Below are 22,981 nucleotides of genomic sequence, written 5' to 3'. Positions count from 1 at the left end.
TTCTGGCATATGTTTATGTGTGTGTGTTTGTGCATACTTGCAAAAGCCTTCACTGGCCTGTGTTAATATGGCAGAGGCATTTCACAGACCAGGTCCACTTGTATTTGATCAGTATATTGCAGAAAATTGATGAACCTCATATAATCGAACTTGTATGAGCAAAGTTTTAAAACTTCAAACATGTAATAAAAAAATAAAAAAGCAAAGAAAAGAAACCTACCTGAACACTGTGAGCAGGGGGGAAAGCCCCCCTGCACCCCCCACACCCCCCGCTACTTAAATATACCAACTCCGAGATCGTACTTCAGTGAAGTGAGATCACCGTAGGGAATATTTCCCTTTACTTCATTGCCCCCTCTGCTCACAGCATTCAGGTAAGTTTCATTTGTGTTTTTTTTTTTTTAATTACATGATCGAAGTTTTAAAACTTCTCTCATATAAGTTTGATTATATGAGGTTCAAAGTTTTGAAACTTCAAAGATATAATATAGACCCTATTTTTATACAAGCAGCTTATTATGATAAAGATGCACACACCAGAGCATTAATTTTGCTAAACCTAGCTGGGTCAGTGGCCATTGAAAAAAAAAGCATCCGTTTTTGTATGTACCAGCAGTATATGAAGGAGAAGGGAAAAATCATCATATTGTTGTATAGGCTGAATCAAGGGAAGACCCTGAGTGTTTGAAATGCAAATTAAGGGAATTGTGCAACCCCCAGACAAATGTCACATTAGAGAGGCATTTATTTTACACAAGAGATCAAAAGCCAGGAGAAACCTGAGAAACAAAGCTAAAATGTGTAGGTTTGGTGATTTAAAAGATGAGTTAATAAAGCACAGGCTTGTGTGTGGTATTAATAGTGCTGCAGTGAGAAAGATTTTGCTTTGTGACAGTGATTTAACACTTTGCAAAACTACTGAGATTTGTCAATTCCATTAAGTTACTGAAAGGCACACAAGTATGCTAGAAAGTGATAAGAGCATAGTTTCAGCAGGCAACAGAGCAAATGCAGACAGCATGCAAGACATGGTTAGCAGAAGTAGGCCTAAGCACATGGCAGCTGTAACCCTTGCGGGTGTGGCAGGTAAAACAAGTAGTTTTCCGGCAGGTTCCAAAACTAGTTCAGTGAAAAGGACATGCACAGTGCAGTACAAGAGTGAGTCAGCAAAACCCAAATCAAGCTTTATTGTTAACTGTCACAATTGTGGTGCCAATTGTTAGTCTAAAAGAGAAAAGTGCTTAACATTTAGTCAGCAATGCCACAAGTGTAAAAAATGAAACCATTTTGAAAAGTTTTGCAAATCAAGTAAACCTCAAAGAGTTGTGAAGAAGGGTCATTTAAAAAAGCAAAATTATCATATAGAAAGCTGCAACCCTACTTTTTTATGTAGATGGTTTATCAGTAATTGCTGAAAAGACTGATGCAGTAAATATGTTGGCAAAGAATGAAATGTTTTGTACTGTCCAGATCAATGGTAAATCCACCGAGCTCAAAGTCGGCACTGCTTCAAAATGTTATGTCAGCAGACACATTTGTTAAGGTGACAGCTGGTGAGCAACTTAATGTGGCCAGTTGTGCAAAACTTGTTGGTTATGGAGGCGAAGAAATTCAGACCAAAGGCTCAGTAGTGCTTTCATGTTATTTGGCTAGGAACTGTTACAGCTTACTATTCTATGTAGTCTGAAGACCTGTGCAGTCATCACTGGGTTTCAGAGGCAGTTTGAGAATGAATCTGGTTTCCTTTACCAAAAAAGTTCATCATATAAACACATGTCTCAGTTCTAATTTCACTGGTGCTATTTTCTCAAATTATGCTGATGTTTTTGATGACAAGTTAGGCAAACTTCCAGTTGTGTATTCTATGAAGTTAGACCCAGAGGTCAGTTCAGTGGTCAAACCAACAACAAAACTTCCAATAGCTATGCAGAATTACGTCAGAGCTCAAATGGGTAAAATGGTACTGCAAGGTGTAATCTGTCCACTTACAGAACCTACCGAATGTGTGTCATCCATGGCAGCTGCCCAAAAAAAAAAGGCTCAGATGAAATCAGAATATGCATTGACCCAAGAGATTTGAACAAAGCATTAAAGAGATTACATCATCCTATGCGTACAGTTGAGGAAGTCGCAGCCATAATACCAAATGCCACTATTTTTTTCTGTCTTGGATGTAAATAGTTCATTTTGTCAAGTGATGCTTGATTGCAGATCTTCACTACTGACTACATTCATTACCCCATTTGGAAGATATAGATTCCTCAGGATGACATTTGGAAGAAATTCTGCAAGTGAAGTCTTTCAGCATGCAATGGAGAAAATTTGTTCAGGTTATACTTTTGTCATAATAGTAGATTATTTATTGGTTGGAGGCAATAGTGAAGCAGAGCATGACAGAAATCTTAGGAAAGTTCTATACAGAGCAGGTGAAGTGAACGTGAAGCTCAGTTCTCTAAAGTGCAAATTCAGCCTACCACAAGTTACATATGTAGGTCATTTATTTACTAGCAGTGCCTTGCGACTAGACTCGTCCAAGGAAGCAGCCATTCTTGAGATGCCAGCACCAGATAATGTTCAAGCTCTACAGTATTTTCTTGGTATGGTTGACTATTTAGGCAAGTTTATACCAGACTTCAGTGAATTGACAGTGTTTTTGAGAGTGGTAACATGCAAAAATGTTACATGGTCTTTGTTGGAATGGCACTACAGTGCATTTGAAGACCTTAAGCAGAAAATTGTCACCCCACGTACCTGCTAAGATACAATGATGTCAATAAATCAGTAACTCTTTCCTGTGATGCTTCAAAATTTGGTCTTGGTGCAGTTATTCTACAATAGGTCAGACCAGTAGCCTATGCATCTAGAACTCTTACCCAAACTGAAATGCAATATCATCAAACCGAGAAAGAACTTTTGGCAATAGTATTTGCATGTTCAAAGTTTCATAATTATATTTATGGTCGAGCTATTCAAATTGAAATTGATCATCAAACTCTAGTCACTATTTTAAAGAAGCCTATCCATTCAGCTCCAGCGAGATTACAAAGAATGATGTTTCAAATGGAAAGTACAACTTCAAAATGATCTATACAAATGACAGATTTCTTTATCTGCCTGATACCTTATCCAGATTGCCCAGAAATAAAATGGAATAGCTTGATGCAGAGAATTTTGACTTTGATGTCATGGAAGTGCATAATATTTCTACCATTAGACTTGATAAGCTGAGAGATTATACAAAGACTGATCCAGTTTTGCAAAATCTCATCCGCTTCATTAATGTTAGATGGCCATCGAAGCAATCTAGCATACCACCTGAAGTCCAAATTTATTTTCCTTACAGGGATGAGATGTTGGTCGAAGACTGTATTATTTCCAAAGTTCCTAAAATTGTTGTTTCTGCTTCCTTACAACATGAATATATCCAGCTTTTGCATCGTAATCACCCAGGTTCCGAATCTACCAAAAGAAGGGTGAGAGAACTAGTATTTTGGCCTGCTCTAGTAAAAGACATTGATAAAGTACTTTCTTCTTGTTCATTATGAAATATTACTAAACCACATTTGCAAAAAGAACCACTTCATCTAAGTCAAGTTCCTGGACTACCTTGGTCAACAGTAGCCACTGATATATTCAAGTGGAACAATCAGCATTACTCAGTGTTGGTAGACTCTTATTCAAATTGGTTTGAGATTCGATTTACTACCTAACTTAACATCCACTGTTGTTATCACCAAGGTGAAACATTGTTTCTCAGTCCATAGGAGTCCACAGAAGCTTATCTCTGACAATGGTACCTAATTTACCAGTCAGATGTTTCAGAAATTTGCAAAAGAATGGAACTTTGAACATGTTACTAGTAGTCCAGAATACCCACAGTCAAATGGACTAGCTGAACAGAGTACAAAGCAATTACTAGAGAAGTCAAAGCTTGATAATACAGATTTTTTTTAAATTTACTAAATCTCAGAAACATATCCCATGACAATATACTTGGCTCGCATGCTCAGAGACTTCTGTCTAGGCCAGACGTGTCCAACCTGCGGCCTGCAGGCCGCATGCGGCCCTCAGAGCTCTTCCATGCGGCCCTCAATCTCTAACTGCAGCATCGATGTACGCATGCCCCAAAACACTTTTTTGCTTTGTGTTTTCCACTCCCATGACCTGTAACGCTAATGTCGGTGTGCGCATGTGCCAAAGCACCCTTCTAGTTTTGTTTTTGTGCCAAAAAAGGGTCAGTGTGTTTACGCCATTATTTTGCGCCGAACAATCAGTGTGTGTGTGTTCTCACTGAAGAGGAACTCGTGTATGGATTTGCCACCAGCACTTACCTGTGTTAACAGGTAAGTATGGAGTGAGTGCATGCATGAAAGCAGAATTGTGTGCGTAAAAGTAGAAGAAGAGTGTGTGTGTGTGTGTGTGTGTGTGTGTGTGTGTGTGTGTGTGTGTGTGTGTGTGTGTGTGTGTGTGTGTGTGTGTGTGTGTGTGTTTGTGTGTGTATATGTGTGCATGACAGAGAGAAAGACGCATGCACAAAGAGGCTAACAATGATCAGTCTACCTACTGAACACAAACAAGTTAGCTCACAAATATATTGTACATTAAAAGTACACTTACATTAAATTGCGGCTTTCCTGACAGGGATAGTGTTGTTTGAACCTGAACTCATACCTCTTAACTGTATGGATTTTCAAAGAACGTATGGATTTTTGCCTCATCTTCCAATTTGTGTCTTTTGCTTAGGAAATAAAAGTAGTCATCCAAGGTAATGCAATTCCAGGGAGTAAGAATGAGACAGCGGCCTAGGGTTAATGGGTCGGTAGTGGATTGACTAAGTGGGACTGTAGCATATAAAGTTGTATTGTTATTTCAGACAAACAAAAAAGCACCTAGTACTGTTTGCACCTAGTACTGTTTTTTCATTGGTGGGTTCTAAGCAGTGGTACATGTGGTACAACAGTAAGCATAGCTTTGGTGGATCATCAATACTGGCAAATCAAGTGGGCACAATGTCATTTGTTAAATGTTGGGGGTTTTAGTGTGTATGTGTGTGCTTATGTGTTGGGAGTGCTGCAACAGTAGATGATTATTAAAGACAGAGACTTACGGACTGTGGAGAATATATTTCTTTGTTTCAAAACCTGATACTTGGGTATGCATGTCAAAAGTAGATTTTTTAAGACATAGCTTCTTGTCATTTACAGTGGATGGATATTTACATTTAATGGACAATGCTAGTAGTGTTAGTGTGGGCCTGTGGGGTTCTGAAGGATGCCAAGTCTACCACTGCCAATGTCTTGTAAAGTGACCTGGAAATGGATATTGGGATGTTAATGAAAAAATATAATGTGGGCTTAGAAATATAGTTTAATTAAACAAAGTGTACTTTCAATTTGCAAGCCATAATTTAATTTATTTCAGGTAGTCCAGATCCTGGTAGATTGTATACCATTAGACTTAATTAGGGCGAGCTGTCATTCTAGGGAAATAAGCAGCCCTAGTTTCAGTGAAAGCTCTGTGGTTGCTTGCAGGTAGGAAGTTGCAGGATGTTGATGCAGTGTGTTTTTATTTATTATTTTTAATGCATCTGTCATTTCAAAGCATGGCTTTCTTTGTTGCAAAAGAAGGCAGGACTGAATGAGCCATAATGTTTAACTGACAATGATGGGATAGAAAGATTATAAGTGATGTATAATGTTTGCAGCTACAGTTGTTTCAATGGTATCTGTAATGCATAACTATTTTTGGGCCTGTGTCCCACTTTTATTTTTCGCTTTGTCCAGATTTCTTGCTCTAAGGTTGAGAGGTATGCTTCCATACTAAATCAGAAGGTTGTATTTACCTTGGAAGACTTTTCGGCATAATTATGAGAAACGGAGCCTTTTTTAATGTCTCTGCTTATTTCCAACATAAACTGCCATGTAACCTTGCAAATAACCTTCTTATTAAGCTACTTTACTTCTTTTGGAATTGACAGGTATGATTCAGCGGTTCGGACATAAGCATAGAGTGCTAATGTGACTTTGATTTCTTGCAGCATCTGTGGTTTACATATCACAATAACTTTTCTGTGTTTCTGGGTGTGTAATCAATTTAACAGTTTTAAAGATGTTTTCCAAAAATAAATAAATACATAATAAATAATCCTCTCTACACTTTGAGCTATTGACAAAGTCTGGGAATTTGATTTTTTTCAAAAGCAAAGGTCAGCATTATAGCTCAGTAAATTGTCAGTCTGTGAATTACTTCTGCACAAATTAAAATGTCTGAATGTCAAATGGCTTTAGATTGGAGTGAAGTTTATTTTTATTTATTTTATTTTATTTTACATTTGTTTACCAGGAAAGTCCGACTGGACACAGGTCCAATTTCAGAGGCCTGGGGAGAAATGTTCCAAAAATAACATAAAACAATATAATACAATATATGAGAGAGAGAGAGAGAGAGAGAGAGAGAGAGAGAGAGAGAGGAAATCATGGATGTAGTACTCATACAATACGGCAGAGATTACATCTCGTCACAGTGAGAATCATTGAGGTACAGAATAAACATAAAAACATTGTTTTTTTTACAGTTATAATTACAGCAAGGCAAATATCAATGAGTTAACAAGTTTTCAGTAGAAAGTTGTTTGTACATAGCTGAAGCTCAGAAACAATCTTTTGGTATGGATTAACCTGGGTTTGACACAAGTTATATGTTTACACCAGTATGTAGCATTGGTTTTCTTATTGATTTACTTTTTGCCAAGCAGTTGTTTGTTGATTTATTGATGGTCCTTTTGGTGGTGGGAAATTGCATGGATGAATCCATCACTGTTATGATTTTTTTTCAGATATTTTGACTTCCAGACAATTTTATTCAGTGAGTGGGGGTCATGTGATTAGTGAGGTTGCCTATTTTACAAGTAGGGGCTTATTTTGTGTGTGTGTGTGTGTGTGTGTGTGTGTGTGTGTGTGTGTGTGTGTGTGTGTGTGTGTGTGTGTGTGTGTGTGTAAGAGAGATAGCTATTTAATATCTATACTGAATATATTTTTGCAAATGGAATTCTTAGTTAAACAGGCCCCTCTTCTTGGGCAAGTAGACTCGAGTAACCAATATTAGATCTTAGCCATCCAGCTGGGAAAGGTTAGTATGTGGATTTTCCATCTGGTTTAATGAAGGCTATGCTACTTACCCAAGGACTACATTTATGGCTATCCATCCAGCCATCCAGTTGTCGTGTTGCTGATCTACATTGTTTGATAATGAGAGAAGCTTTTTACAGAAGTTGAAGGTTTTTGTGTCAAGAATCTGTCCATACAAAGTGGCTTGTTTATGTTGCAGTGAAGGCTGTGGCCTTTGTAGTGAGTGTTTTAAATATAACTAATATTTCTGAGGTAGAGGAAGTCTCTTAAGGCAGGATTTTTCTTAGCCTGGAAAGCAAGCCAGTGATGAAATTTATAGGGGCCAGTGAGAGACAGAGGAAAGCAAGAAACTTTTTAGTCTGTTTGGATAACTAAGTGAACTTAGTCCTTTGGCCTTTTTTGTCAGAAATGGTTGTAGTCTTTCTTTTGGCAGGGTGTTTTGCTGAGGCACATGCCAAAAGGGGCATTGCACTCAATGATGGCTCTTGTAAAGGAAGAATACAGGGATGTTGTGACCTCCTTGTCACTGGATGAGATACCCTTACTAGTGAAGTGGGCCATGTAAAAAGCTTTCCATACAACGGAGACAACGTGGTGGTCAAAAGTCAGGTTTCTATCAACCTGGGTGCCCAAGTACCATGCGACTGATTGCGTGGTTAGAACATTATTATTAATGTGATAATTTGTGCGGACATCACTCTCCTCAAAGGGGATGTTGATGCATTTTTTGGCATTTAGCTTGAGGCCATATTTCTGGCACCAGTTATTTGGGTGAGACCCTCTTGTAGCTTATTCAGAATTGTTTTATTAAGTCACTAATGTGAATTCTTTACTTTATTGCAAATTTGTTGGGTTATTTTTGTGGATTATAGTATTGTAGGACTGCTGATGCTGACATTTTACATAGTTGGACTGCTGGAGTTGTTTTCCCAGCGAGAAATGCTAGTGCTGTTGTGAATATCTGTTTATTTGTAAATATATATATAACACCTAAGATGTTAGAGTTAACTGTTAGATTAGAGAATTAGAATGAGAATTAGAATTTTAAGGCAAATATTAGGCATTCATTACATTTATTCATTGTTCAAATGCACCTACAGTACAGCCAGGAGTTCGACTGTGGTCTTCCACAGCAACAAAAGAGTTAACTATATGATATATTTTATATGCGGCCCCAAGACCATTTCTGTTCACTCAGTGCAGCCCCGGTAAGCCAAAAGGTTGGACACCCCTGCTCTAGATCTCAGAGCAATCCAGACAATGTTCCTGTTGCAGAACGTGTCTTAACTTCCACTTCTGTTCCTGATGATGTTCCTTATGTCCCCAAAGTTGAACATTCAGCAGAGGCAGTCCCAGTTGCTAGACCTAGTACTAATTTCTATGTCAAGTGATTTGGTCATATTTCCAGACCTAGTGTGAAATACATAGCATCCTGTGCATAATTGTCTAGATATATTTAGTTCTGTATAATTGCTTGTCAAACAATTATTTTGTATCAATTGCATGTCAGTTAATGTCGTCAATAATGCAAGACTCATTTCTGAAAGAGGGAGGATGTAAAATAGTGCGTGTGCTGTACCTTTAAGAAGCATTTCCAAGGACAGCACGTGCATATAAATAGCAAGCACATGCTAGCTTCAGTGCCATTTTGAGAGTGCAGCCAGAGTGTGAACATGTATGAGTGTGACAGCTAGTTTGTTTATAAGTTTATCTGAGTTAAAATTAATAAGCCTCAATCCTGATGTGATTGTACATAATAACGCTGCTTGAACAGAACCCACAGATGTTAGTCTGTTTTATCCTGACCAGACGAGCAACAGGCAGGTTGTGCTTACTCAGCCTGGTGGATATTTTAGAAATGGTCACCAAAGTAATAGATGGAAGCAAAATGGTGTACATTGCATACCTCAATTTGGCCAACGATTTTGGCACAATTCCCTATTCAGTCTAGTAGAAAAGCTAAATAAACTGGGAATAAACCCCTATGTCACCTGCTGGATTGCCAACTCTCTCACTAATAGGATGCAGGAAATCAAAATATGGGAAGTTACCTCCACAAATAGACCAGTCACTAGTGGAGTCCCCCCCCCCCCCCCCAGGGTTCAGTGCTAGGACCTCTCCTGCTTGGCATCTTCTTTTCCTTAGTAAAAGCCAATTTCAATGGCCTCTGGGTGACTAAGTTTGCAAGTGACTGCAAGTGAGGAACAGTCATTGAATCACCAAATCATTTATCCATCTTGCATAAAGGTTTGTCCCAAATAAATAACTGACACCAAAATCATGAACTGGTAAAACATGCATTGTTATATCTTTTGGAAAGTTGTCTATCCCAGGGAACATACCACATTAAAAATATACTTCTAAGAGTTGATTGCTCAAGATTTGGGCACTTATGTGGACAGTGACCTAACTTTTGGCCAACATGTGTTTATAGTTGCAAGAAAGTCCTTCTATACTGCACAGCTTATAAACAAAGAGATTGTGTCTAGATCTAGAAATGTCATTGTCCCCTTTAGTCAACCTTCATTAGGCCCGTCATTGGATATAATGACCTTTTTGGTATGTATCAGTCCCATCAAATGCAACAACTGGAACACCCACAGAAATACCTTAATAAAAGCATACAACACCTAAACTCTACATAGACCATCTCAAACCCTGTCACTATACTAGGTATCCTACTGACTCATAAGAGATGACCTGTTTCTGGCATACAAGGCATCCTATGACTCATAACTGTTGAATTAAATACATATGAGCAAGTCAAATAACATCAGAAATGCTTGTTTTAGGGATCTAATCCTCTTCTGCAAGGTCAACAGAACAGTTTGGAGGGACAGGTATATTTTTCAGAGGATACTGCTGGTCTGGAATAGACATCCCATCCACATAAGTTCATCCTTGTCCACATTTAAGCACAACTTAGATCTATGCACAGGAAATAGAAAATTTATCTCTGGACTGCCCCATGTATTACTTATGGACAGAGCCAGTTCCGGAATGATTTATTCCATGGATGGGTACCCTGAAATTATCGGTGGTATGATCCCAGTTATTCTCATTAGGGGTAATATATAACTATCAGCCATGGGATGGTTAAGGCCCATATATAACTATACTGGATAGGTTATTTTTTGCACAAAAAAGGGACATCAACTGGGCTTAAAATGGCCCGCAAGGGCAGCTAGCCTAGTACCTACCTATGAACATCTGAATAACTGTTCATATTTTCTAATTTTCTTTATTTTGTAGAAATAAAATGGCAGTTGTATGTGTATATCAAACAAGTATAGACTCATTTTCTCTTTGATTCAAGTATTAGGAATAATTGCAAGGAGGTGAACAAGCTGAATTAGAGACATTTCTGTGACTACCTTAGGGATAAATGTTGGAATTGTTATAAGAGAAATTATCCTTCTGGAGAATCAAAAAAGGAGGGATAGACATCAAGGCTTGTAACAAAAACCTTTTTAGGAATTGCTTTATCTCAGCCCTTAAAGAAAGAGGTGGACCTAATGGAAGACAACCTGAGCTAAATGACAATTGTACCTTGATAGAAGTGTATGCCAGTCATCTTCTGAGCAGCTTACAGAGTTAATGGAGGTTAAAGAACACCTCTAACTTGAAAGGATCCCATTTTGTCTTGTGGCACCAAATAGAAAATGTTTTCCAGTTGCGGCGTTTCTGGAATCCTTTATTACCTGTAGCACATCCTCTGAATATAGGTGCATCAATTAAATCAAATGTTTATCTTACAAACCATGAGACTGAGATTCTTTAGACAGGGGTAGATGAGATAATCCTTCTGTTGTGTGAGCACATCCATCCTTTTGTGCGATAATTGGTGATAGCTCTTGGTCAGCTGAAACAGAAGGGAGAACCAGTGGGGGTCACTAAGTGAATTTTGGGGTTGTCCTTCCTTTGTTACATCTATGTACAGTAACACTGAGACCTGAACTGACCACTCTGGCATGGCTTATCATCCCACCATAGAGAGCAGAGGCAGTTCCACCACTAGAGGTGCCCAGCACATCTGGGTTACAGGCTGCCAGAGTTGCCTCCACTCCCCCTGCTGTATCTGCATCACCTGCATCTGGTAGCTCTGCCTTTGCATTGGTACCTACTAGGGGCAGTGCTAGTGGGGGTAGCAATTATGTCACCTATAAGGAGCTGGCAGAGCTAATGTGGAGGGTCTATATTACATGTTTGAACATTTAGTTAACCAAATAACTAAATGTCGATCACTAAATATCCAAGACCCAAAGCAACGAAAGGCAGGGAAACTCAGGGAAACAATGGCGTTGCCCTACATAAAAAATAAATAAAAATAAAATAAACACAAATGAAGTGGTGGGCTTCGCCCCCACACCCCCATCTAAATATGCCAACTCTGAGATCGCTCCACATTGAAGACAGGGCAAAATACGTGTAATGGCCAAATGACTTGTTTCCCTGAGTGGAAACTGCTGTTTCTGGTTTTGGGCCTTCGATATTTAGTGATCGATCTTTAGTTATTCGAGTAACTAAATGTTCTATCACATGATATAGACCCAGTGTGGAGATTCTTGACAGAAATTATAATGCTCAATTCAGCCGAATGAAAACATGCTCAAAATTCTGGCTGGTGTGCTTCCTTGCCCAGCATTGCCTGACTTACTGAGGCATGACCTAGTGATGACAGTTTCTAGGGTGAGGGGTGACTTCCCACAGTGTCTGGTCTGCTGGGCTAAAGGCATGCAAGAATATCTTACTGAGGAGATATGATGTGAGAAAATCTACTTTGTTGTCACACTTTCAGAGGTGGACGGTTTGATCTCCCAAGTGTTTTACTCCCTTTTCACCATGGCCATAGTCTTTCACATGCACTGATGATTGTATTTCTTCAAATGCATGTTTTGTTGTAACTGCTGCACAGTTTTTTCTGTAGCGTAAAAGTAAAAAAAGTGTGAGTTAGGCATGTAGGAGTTTAAATCCAGTGAAAATGACCATTTTATCTCTGTGTAAAAATGCAATTAATGAAATACAAGAATGATTCAGTGAATAGTTGTGATAGGAGAAATTCTACTGGTATTTGACAGATGGAGGGTTTTGATCCTCTTTGTGCCAAACATGGCATGCCCTGTTTAGAAATTACTTTTTGTATGTCTCACTGAGTGACAGCAGATAACAGCATTACTATTCACGTGTCCTATGTCAAAAACTGGAGAACTATCTTTTCCTTTTTAATTACCTTCCCATCATGGTATGACTGCACAACTAACACTCCTCATTGTTGTCCGGTATGGTGTGTGCTATTGCAGCACATTGCAGTCTTAATTTTACATCCCACATCTCCTGAGTATACTTCAAAGTGTGTTGAAATTGCTGTACCTATTTTTTAATGTTGCACCTTTCCATGTCATGTTTTGGCGCACTACTCACTTCGCACCTTACTATACACCATCTCCATGATTTCCATTAGTGATCTCCACTCCGGACCAGTGTCTATGTTGCTTACCTTCCTATTGATAATACATTTCTCTGTATTTCTCCGCTGATCGGGAGTACATAATCAAGAAAAATCTGTGTGGGTAATGCTGCTCACTATACTAAGAAGGTAAACAATGTCGGTTTGGACACAATATTGTAGCACTGCTAGTAAATACCAGGGGCAGAATAGAGTGCTTAATTCTGAAGCTGTCAAGGCTTTCAATTATACACAGCAGATGCTATTTACAAATTTAAAATAAGCAAGTAGAAAAGAGAAAGGTAGAGTATAACAAGAGGTACTTATATGTCTTGTATCATCAGTAATTGAATGTTTAAGTAATTAAATAAAAATAAGATAATATAAACTTCTTGTGTTTGTTAAATATGGGAGCACGTTATAGCAATGGAATTAAGAGAAAAAGTTATGGAAAAGAACAATTAGTATTGTTTACATGTTATTCATATTCCGTATAGGATTAGTTACTAGTTAATTAGTGAAATTGTTGGAAATATGTCTAAGTAATACAAGTATTGACGATGATGCTTCATTTATTTATTCATTACAGAGTAAAGGTTTAGGATCTATGTTAATTTATTCTAAGTATCTTTATTTTATAAAAAAAATGGATACAGAGTATTATCCTCTTATTATTATTTTTTCATTATGTACAGTTCATTATAAATTTTCTCTCACATTGTTAGTATAAGAGGAATAGGAGGGTTTACAAAGGTTATTACTAAACTAGTGCATCCACAGATAAGAGCACAAATGTATGCTGATGTTAATATATACTGCATAAGAAATGAACATAGCAGGTATGTAGTCTTTTAGAAATATGAAAGACAGAAAAATCTTTCACAATGTGTTTCATAGGTTCATAAGTGTGGATTGGGCTATTGGCTCTGGAGCCTTTACAAGCCTAGCCCATAGGACTACCCTGGCATTTTGTCTCCCGATCTTAGTTCCCAGTGCCTCTGTCGAGTAAAGTCACTGGAGTGATCCCTGGGGTGAATTTTGTATTTCCCATCCACTCATCAAGATTTCTCTTAAAGAGGGAAAGTGAGGTGCTCTGCTTGACATGTATGGAAAGTCTGTTCCATAGCATGGGCAGTCTCTGGGTTATGAACCTGTCCCTGTCCATCTATTGAGTAAATGATATATTCCAGGATTCCAAAGCCTATGCAAATATTGGATCATGTTTGTCTCAACAGATCAAAATAACTACAGGGACAAACAAGTGCTGCTGTCTTTTCTAACTATTGTTTGCATTAGAAATTAAGCATCTTGAAAATGACATTAGAAATTAAATTAAAATTGAATATTTTGCCTTTAATGAACTATAGCAGTCAAAAATACAAATATATGCTGCTGATATTGTATTGAGAATTGCAGATGAGAAAGTTCATTAAAGAGATACATGAATCAATCAATTTATTTGTTTCAAAAAATATCTAAAATTAGTTTTAAAAATAAAAAAATAAAGTTTTTGCTGCTTAATCAAAACTCAGACTTGGCTAGGTTATCTAACTACAGTTTAGGGTCAATTCATTTGTGTTAGTTATATAGGTATATACATTTTAGATACTCAAGATTCCATTGTTAATAAAAATTATAGCAAAACATCTGACAAAAACTAGTTTTATATACAAACAATTGAATAATATATATTTTTCTTAGAAGACAAACTAATGTTAATTAGTTATTCTACTTTCTAAAATATTATATAATATTCAAACCATTTATTACAATTATGAATTTATAATGCTTTATCTAAGACACATTTAATCTAATCATAAATCATCCAAAAATAATCTAACATGCATGTAATCTAAAAAATATTTAGCCAAATCATATTACATCCAAAACTACATATACAGCAAATATCTCTCAGGCACTTCTTTTTTTCTAGGGGCAAGTCCCCATGCACCCTCACACCCATCTTAATTAAATATTGTAACCCACATTCGCACAACTGCCGAAAAAAGAGAAAACTCCTCACATGGTGAATCAATCCAGATGCACAAACAAACTTCCAGGAAATAAAGATATAACAGTGAGTATTAGCAAGGCACAAATACTGATCAACCCTAATTTACATTGCATTTTCTATGATCAAAAAAACAAAGCAGCAGTCAGACTGAGTCATTTGTGTTTAGATGAAAATGTATTTAGCTAAAATCTAGTATATCCATGCATGAATATATATATATATATATATATATCTATATATATATATATATATATATATATATATATATATATATATATGTGTGTGTGTGTGTGTGTGTGTGTGTGTGTGTGGATTCACTTCAGAATCACATATGATCGATATTTTGGAATATCAAAATTCTGAAACAAATCCTCCCCCAAAAAAACTATTTAAATGTTTCTGTAAGCCCCCCTGAAGCCCTCAAACCCCGCTACTTAAAAATATCAACTCTGAGATCACACTACAGTGAGGAAAATGGAAATATCCCATTCCGTGTTCTATGCAGATTTCCGTTCAGAATTTCGGAATTCTCTACTATATGAATTTCGAGGTTTCAGGATTTCGAGATTCTGAAGATGGGAACCAATATATATATATATATATATATATATATATATGTGTGTGTGTGTGTGTGTGTGTGTGTGTGTGTGTGTGTGTGTGTGTGTGTGTGTGTGTGTGTGTGTGTGTGCGTGTGTGCGTGTGTGCGTGTGTGTGTGTGTGTATGTGTGTGAGCAGAGATATTTTTGCTTTCTAAGTTTAGTTACGCTTTTAATTCAATGTATTTCAACCATATATGAGATTGATCAGCAAGCCAGTCTCGTGCAGGAACGCTTAAGCTTGTATGCGATAAAAACGTTAATATCCAGCGAAATCAAGTGATAAAATGATAGCACCAGCACATAGATTTAAACATCCAGGAACGTTCTTTATTAGAGTCAGTTAGCGCTTTCACCCTGAAAAGGGCTTCATCAGACTGTACAAACCTTAAAAAAGGCACAGTCCTTATATAGTCATAGCAGTTAAAATTCAAACAATTCAATTAATTGATGCAATTAAATTAATTTCAAGCTGTAGTACAATTTATATTCATAGTCTCTTGTGCATGAAATAGCTAAATTGAGAATGTTACTATCTGTAATAGTGTATTTGAATTACTCATATTAAAATTTATTCATTCATTGAATTTCAATATTGTGCCCATTCAAGCATTATACATTATTCATCCACCAGATGGTGCCAAACTCCTATTTCAAATCTATGCATCACTAACATTCAATATAGTTTAAAATCAACATATTAAACTCATAATAACGAGAATATTTAATTCATCTAATAAAATGTATGTTAAAAACTTAATTATGTGCAAGTCATCTTTATATATACACATGCAAAATTATTTTTATTAAGAATTATTTATATATAAAGATGACTTGCACATAATTAAGTTTTGAATGGGCACAATATTGAAATTCAATGAATGAATAAATTTTAATATGAGTAATTCAAATACACTATTACAGATAGTAACATTCTCAATTTAGCTATTTCATGCACAAGAGACTATGAATATAATATTTTTAAGGTTTGTACAGTGTGATGAAGCCCTTTTCAGGGTGAAAGCGCTAACTGACTCTAATAAAGAACGTTCCTGGATGTTTAAATCTATGTGCTGGTGCTATCATTTTATCACTTGATTTCGCTGGATATTAACGTTTGTATCGCATACAAGCTTAAGCGTTCCTGCACGAGACTGGCTTGCTGATTTACTTTATTTTTTAGCAGGAACGCTGTTTCTCTAGTGGGACGTTGACGCTATTTGATATATGAGATTGAACATACTGTATCTCTCTTCTTATGATTGCTTGCAACAGGTCTACCATACCTACCTATAGTCATTAAAACCTAGTGACACCTCCAGGCATTTGTCTAGTTGCATCCTATTGAAGTCTGTAGGCATCTAATATATTGCCTGGTCATATCTACATTAATAATTCTAAACTTATGCTGCAAATAAGTTATTTAAATATTTCATCTTAATGACTACAAGATGGGCAATACAACTGCATTAATACATATCCTCTGTCTACTGATGCTAAAGTAATATTAATTGTTCTTACAATTTCTATTTATATTGTCAAAACCGTCATATTTCTTTAAATTTATCAACAACCAAGTGGCACCCACAGAACTGCTCAACCTCATACCAAAGCTCTTTCCCGGATGAACAAATGCTGCTGACAGTATGTTTGTAATTAGAGTGATTGGTAAGATATTGTAACTTGTTTACAAAATATTACAAATATAATAGTTACTGTGTTTACTGTGACTTATGAAATCCAGTTTAAGACCTAATACCTAAAGAATATTACCACTGTAATAAATAACTTGTGCTGAATAGTTTGCCATTTACACTTCATTTATAACTTCCATGTTCCAGATGTATGAACATTTGTTTAAAATGTGAGGATATAATGTGATATCTAAAAGTCTAGGCTCCTCTCATTGGAAAATATAATGGAAACTTCTAGAGCTGCACTGGAAGGAATGAGTTAAACTAAGTTACGGTTGAGTGCTCCCAAAAAATGTGCACCCATGTAGCCCTGATCCCCAGTTCACATCTCCAGTAGTTTTCATTAGTTAGTCTAAAAATTCTGCTTTGCACCTTCTCTAAATGTATTGAGCTAACTGTTTGTATCAAACCTGATGGGGCAGTGTGTACCCTTCTCTTCTTCTTCATCTTATCCCATCTCATCACTAGACCCTGATAGTCCCTTCATTTCCATTTCACAAGGTAATAAATAATTTCCTGCAGATCTGCCAGTGTTTTAATGGCTGCATCTATTTTCACTTACACTCTTAAAACATTCTTGCACATTAGTTACAGGTGGTGTTAATGAGTATTGTGTGGGGTGTGGATAGGGGCGAAGCAAGAGGAGAAACGATGGTTAGAAGAATGTATAGTGTTGAAGAGTAGATGGACCAGTGGGAGGGAATAAGAAGTTATGTATGCCATTCTAACACACCTTCTCCTATCCCATGTCTTTCATTTTTCCTAAAATGATTTTTGAATTTTGCCATTTCCTCATTTCCAAATAATTTTCATAGCATTTCTCTCCTTTTTGCCAAAGCAGTTTCTGCCCTAACAATTTTGCCTTTGAGTGATACATTTATTATAATAATCTGGTAACTGAACCATTCTTAACTTATTGTCCAAAATCCTGATAACATATCCAATAATCTTTTTATTCATCCATATAATTAAATAATTAATCACATATGATATGTATGCAAATATCTTTCCTCCTGTTCTACCGCTCACCTCAAGTACTTATTGTACTACTGGTTACAGTTCTAAAGCTTGTGAGACTTAATGGGCAACCTCATCTCCTCCTGTTCTTCATTTCTGCCTCTCTTTCAAACTACTTATAGGTTCAAAGATTCATAGGTATTTTTTAGGTTATTAATCTATGAGGATCTTAAGAAGCCTAGTCTTACATTACCATAATATCCTTTAACCCTTATATTTTGCACATAAATAGCCCAGCGTGAGCCAAACAAGGATATGTTGGAACATTTACAGGTTTCTCTCAAAGAGAGTAAAATATCTATATCTATATCTATGATCACATAGTGGATCTCTGATCCCCTGTAGGCTTGGTCATCTGAAAGGGTACTTTTAACTGTAGAATCTTACTTGATATATTTTCTTCTCTTACAATGTATAACTGACATTGTCTTTTTAGCTATGTTCTATATATTCTTTTACCTGGAGAGTTTTATTAATTTCTTGTTGTTATATTACTATGCTCAGCATACATGATAAAACCTGTTTTGTGTATTATGCTGGATGTACTGTAACTGACATTGTCTTTTACCGGTGTTCTATATCTTCTTTTACCTGGAGTGTTTTATTAATTTCTTGTTATATTACTATGCTCAGCATACATGATGTAACCTGTTTTGTGTATTATGCTGGATTTACTGTATTTGTATAACTTGATGACAGAGCTTTTCTCCTCGGGCCTCCACTGAAAATTGACCTGGTCCAGTCGGAATTTCCCGGTTAACAAATGTAAAATAAATAAAATAAATAAATAAATAATACACACACACACACACACACACACACACACACACATACACACACACACACACACACACACACACACACATATATATATATATATATATATATGTGTGTATATATATATATATATATATATATATATATATATATATATATATATATATATATTGAGAGGGAGAGAGAGAGAGATACATCACATGTCTAGTTTACTGTTTTATCACAAAATCTCCATACTCTGCTAATATGTATGACATGTTTTCAGTAGACCTTATGGCTGTATTGTTTTATATTATAAAGACAAAATGTATCTAATTGTTAAAAGAACATCCCTTATATCCTTTTTCCTCTCATAAACATCTCAACCCACCAACTTTATATCAACCTTAGTTTGTTTTTTTAATGAATATTTTCATGAAAAGTGTATGTCATTACTGAATGGAGCTAAAGGCCTCCATTTCCCTAAATTCTGACATTTATTATTATTCCAAATATATCTGACAAAAGAATGTAATATTTTATCATCACTGTGATAGACAAGAGCTATGGTCTCATGATATGCACCACAGATGACAATGGATAAGTGATGGTATGGAGCACTAAATCTGTATCACTTGCAGTAAACAATATCCGTAGCCTGATGGACCTTAAAACCATAAAGTAAACACAGACTGGTAAGGCTGACAATTGCTAACATCTACACACCCAAACACACTTTTCATTGTACATTTACAGATCAGGATTAAAAGCAATGGTTCCCAAGCTATAGCTGACTCATATAGCATCTGGTACCATTCTCTAATATGGCACTATTGAAGAGGAAAATAAATAACCTAGCTGATAAATGTCAGGTCCTGTCGCTGATCCCATCAGTTCCAAGCTGAGGATTAAAAAAAGTGCATTCTGGTCTGTTTCATACTCGCTCTTAAAACTCAGGAGCAAGACAACCAGGTGCTGTTTCTGCCCCCCCCCCCCCCATCCAAGTTGAGCAAAGCGAAAAAAAAAGAAAAAAAAATCAAAAAAATCAGCAGTGTAAAACTATTAATGCACAGTAGTGGTACTATAGCAATTTAATTATGTGTGCTAACTTTAGCAGTAACTCTTATGCTGCTCCTCGTCAAAAGCTTTTCCCTAACAGTATCAGTACACAAGACAAAACAAGTAATGCCTTACTGTAAGTCACTTCACAAGATGATGGTAAGTGGGTGGTTTCATGCCATGAGTTAGTGCATTCAAACAGAGTGAATCATTCTTCATAAAGATACACACACACACACACACACACACACACACACACACACACACACACACACACACACATGCAGATATTACTCATACAGTTGGATGGCATTCTTAAAAATGGAATGGCAACTGACAGCCATTTTCTTATTTACATAAGTAAGCATTATGAATTTCAAAATATGCATGTTGTGTGTCTGGAAATTCAATTTCTGAGTTTGTATATCATAAATGTTTTTTTGTTCTTATTTAAGAAGTCATATTGGAGTTAACACATATACCAGGGATGCACACTGCGTACATGTACTTTGACAACTTTTTAACAACTTTATAAAAACACAGTTGGAGGAAAAAATGAATGAGAAGTAAGAAATATGAATGACAAACAGTATATAAAAATTCACATACTGTTTTCTCGCTGTTCTCTATCGCTTCCCTTGCTTCTTCATAGCTGCATCTTTCTTCCCAACACTCTCTTTCCAAATTACCTTCAATCATCTCCTCCACATGCATTATATTGGCATGCCTTTGTCTTCTAAGTACAGCATTTGCATCTCTGGGTGATAGAAACACTAAGAAAGAACACATATGAAATGTATGTACTTGATAAAAGTAGCTATAGTCCATTTTATTCAAAATGTATCCGTTTAAAAATGGTGAAAGTGTAGTACAACATAGTGTGGCCCCTGTAGAGAACATATCTGCATGTTATATGACCACAGAATAAAATCAAAAAATGGGAAAATCTGCTATTTGTTAGTGTGCATTTATTTGCGCAACTGGAAACCCTGATAGTTTAGAAGTCTATTTTTTAGAATCTGTGTTACACACTCAATTTCTTTTCTTTTTTTTTTTTTTTTTTTTTTTTTTTTTTTTTTTTTTTAGAGTGGGTTGTACTGGCATCAAAATAAGCAAGGCAGACCAAATTTCCTTCATCTGACTAGGGCTCCTCAATTTGATATATTATAATAACTCCAGTAGGAGATGCCTAGTGGTCACCTTTACAAAATACTTGAAAAGTATCAACGGAGTATTTTAAATTCAAAGCAGAAGCAGATTTATCCCACTGGTATCCTATATCACAAGATACTCTCCCCATCACACAGCTTAAGCCAGAGAAAGCTTATTTCCATGCTTGAAGACATGCTGTCCTACTTTTGATTCTTAGCCATTGCTTATGGTTATATACAAGGATTGGGATAGATACTGGTCAGTGACCAAAGAGCACTGTATGACAATTCAGCTCTAGCTTTTTGGCCAGAGATCAATTTAGTATCTACAAGACTGCAGCCACTGCCTCATTCAGTTTGTCAGTTTTGTATGCCAATGTATCATTCATATCTAAGAGATCAACATTCTTGAACTTCTCCAGTAAGGAGAGAAGCACAACACCTTCCTTATGTCTTGAAAAGAGCACTGCACTTTTGTGAGAGCAACAATCTCAGATTTAGGTGGTGGCTTTCACTGTACTTCTGCTTATAGTTAGCAGAAAATTGTCAATATTAGAGACTATTTCCTATTTACACCTATCACTCAAACTATTTCTTTCTCTTATATTTTTCTTCACTTCTTCTGGACTTGTTACTCTCATTATTTATATCCTCCTGTCTTTTCTTAGTGGAAATTCATGCTCTCAAGGAAGTCGCCTTTGGTCTTTATGGCTTATAGCAAGTCATTTAATTCCAAACTATGTTTCAAGGTTAATCCCAGAACAATACCAATGGAGTAACACACTGGCTGAAGTGGAATGTATTTATTACAAAAAAAATAAAACTTAGTTGCCAAATAAATAAAACTTGGTAAGCACTTTCACTACTGCTTCATCAGACCATATTAACATTTTCTTATCCAGTATATTCTGTTGCAATATAGTCATTTCAACAGTTACAATACAGTCTGACATGCAGGTGTATTTATTTTCTGTCCAGCATGACCCACTGTTGGTATACTTTTAACACAAGCAAATTTACAAATATATTTTCAACACAAGCTTCTGTACAGTTAATTTGATATACAAATGACATATAATTCTTTACAAAAATTCCAGCTAGCTATGCTGATGTGTGTTATACCTCCACTGCCCTACTTCTTCTAGCATAGGTGACAATACCTCACATCATCAAAAGGGATAAAGACAGACATACCAACCACCTTCTTTTCATCTAATGTCAGGTTGTAGGCGAGGGCTGATGATATAATGTCTGTCAAAGGAAATATATGTATGTATGTATATAAATATATATATATATATATATATATATATATATATATATATATATATATATATATATGTATATATATATATATATATATATATATATATATATATATATATATATATATATACATATGGTTCCCCTTTATAATCGCAAAATACTAAAATCTTGAATTTCAGTATTTCGCGACCGTAAAGGTGAATTTTTAAAATGTCAAAAGTGCATAATCGCGAACACGAATATTTCAAATTCGTGGTTATGGCTTTACGTTACATGATGTGTGCTGTTTTGTTTGGATGCTGTTCATCATAGTGTATGGATTTACATGGAATGTAATGTAAGTGAGTGTTTTGTTAGGGTTTTGGGTGAGAGTTTGAGTGTATGTGAGATTGTAAGCTGTATGTGTGGGTTAAGGTAGGAAGGTGAACGTATGAGTGTAATTCTTGGATGTGTTGGTGTTTGTCTATGTGTTTGTCTATATGTGGTGTGTGTGTGTGTGTGTGTGTGTGTGTGTGTGTGTGTGTGTGTGTGTGTGTGTGTGTGTGTGTGTGTGTGTGTGAGTGTGTGTGAGGCACTGTGGAAAGTCTGGGTGTGAGTGCACTGTCTTTTACAGTTTGTGCGATCTTGGATTTAGTATATATAAGCAGGGGGGAGTTGGTGGATGTGTGGTGTTTTGTTTTTGTGTGTTTATTTGTTTTGTAGTGTGGGTGTTGTGGTTTATGTGTGGTGTTCTGTATGCTGTGTGTTTGGGATTTGTAGTTTTGGGATTGTAAAGGTTCGTTATTTGCAGGTTTCGACTTTATGGTCGCGAAATACTGAAATTCGAGATATCAGTATTTCGAGATTATGAAGTGG

General features: G+C 36.2%; 1 protein-coding gene across 1 annotated transcript in view; it reads right to left on the bottom strand.

Annotated features, from left to right (window-relative positions):
* LOC122802849 (vitamin K-dependent protein Z-like) overlaps nucleotides 1-22,981 on the bottom strand; it is a 342,162-nt gene that overhangs the window by 311,874 nt on the left and 7,307 nt on the right. Inside the window, exon 2 of the mRNA XM_044072639.1 lies at nucleotides 20,319-20,482. Coding sequence (XP_043928574.1) covers nucleotides 20,319-20,482 — 164 coding nt within the window. The remainder of the gene's footprint in view (nucleotides 1-20,318; nucleotides 20,483-22,981) is intronic.

The sequence above is a fragment of the Protopterus annectens genome, chromosome 5.part0, assembly GCF_019279795.1.
Source record: "Protopterus annectens isolate FY-2018-M chromosome 5.part0, PAN1.0, whole genome shotgun sequence".
Lineage (NCBI taxonomy): Eukaryota > Metazoa > Chordata > Ceratodontiformes > Protopteridae > Protopterus > Protopterus annectens.
Note: the sequence above shows the minus strand (reverse complement) of the source record. Positions and strands in the feature narration are given on the sequence as shown.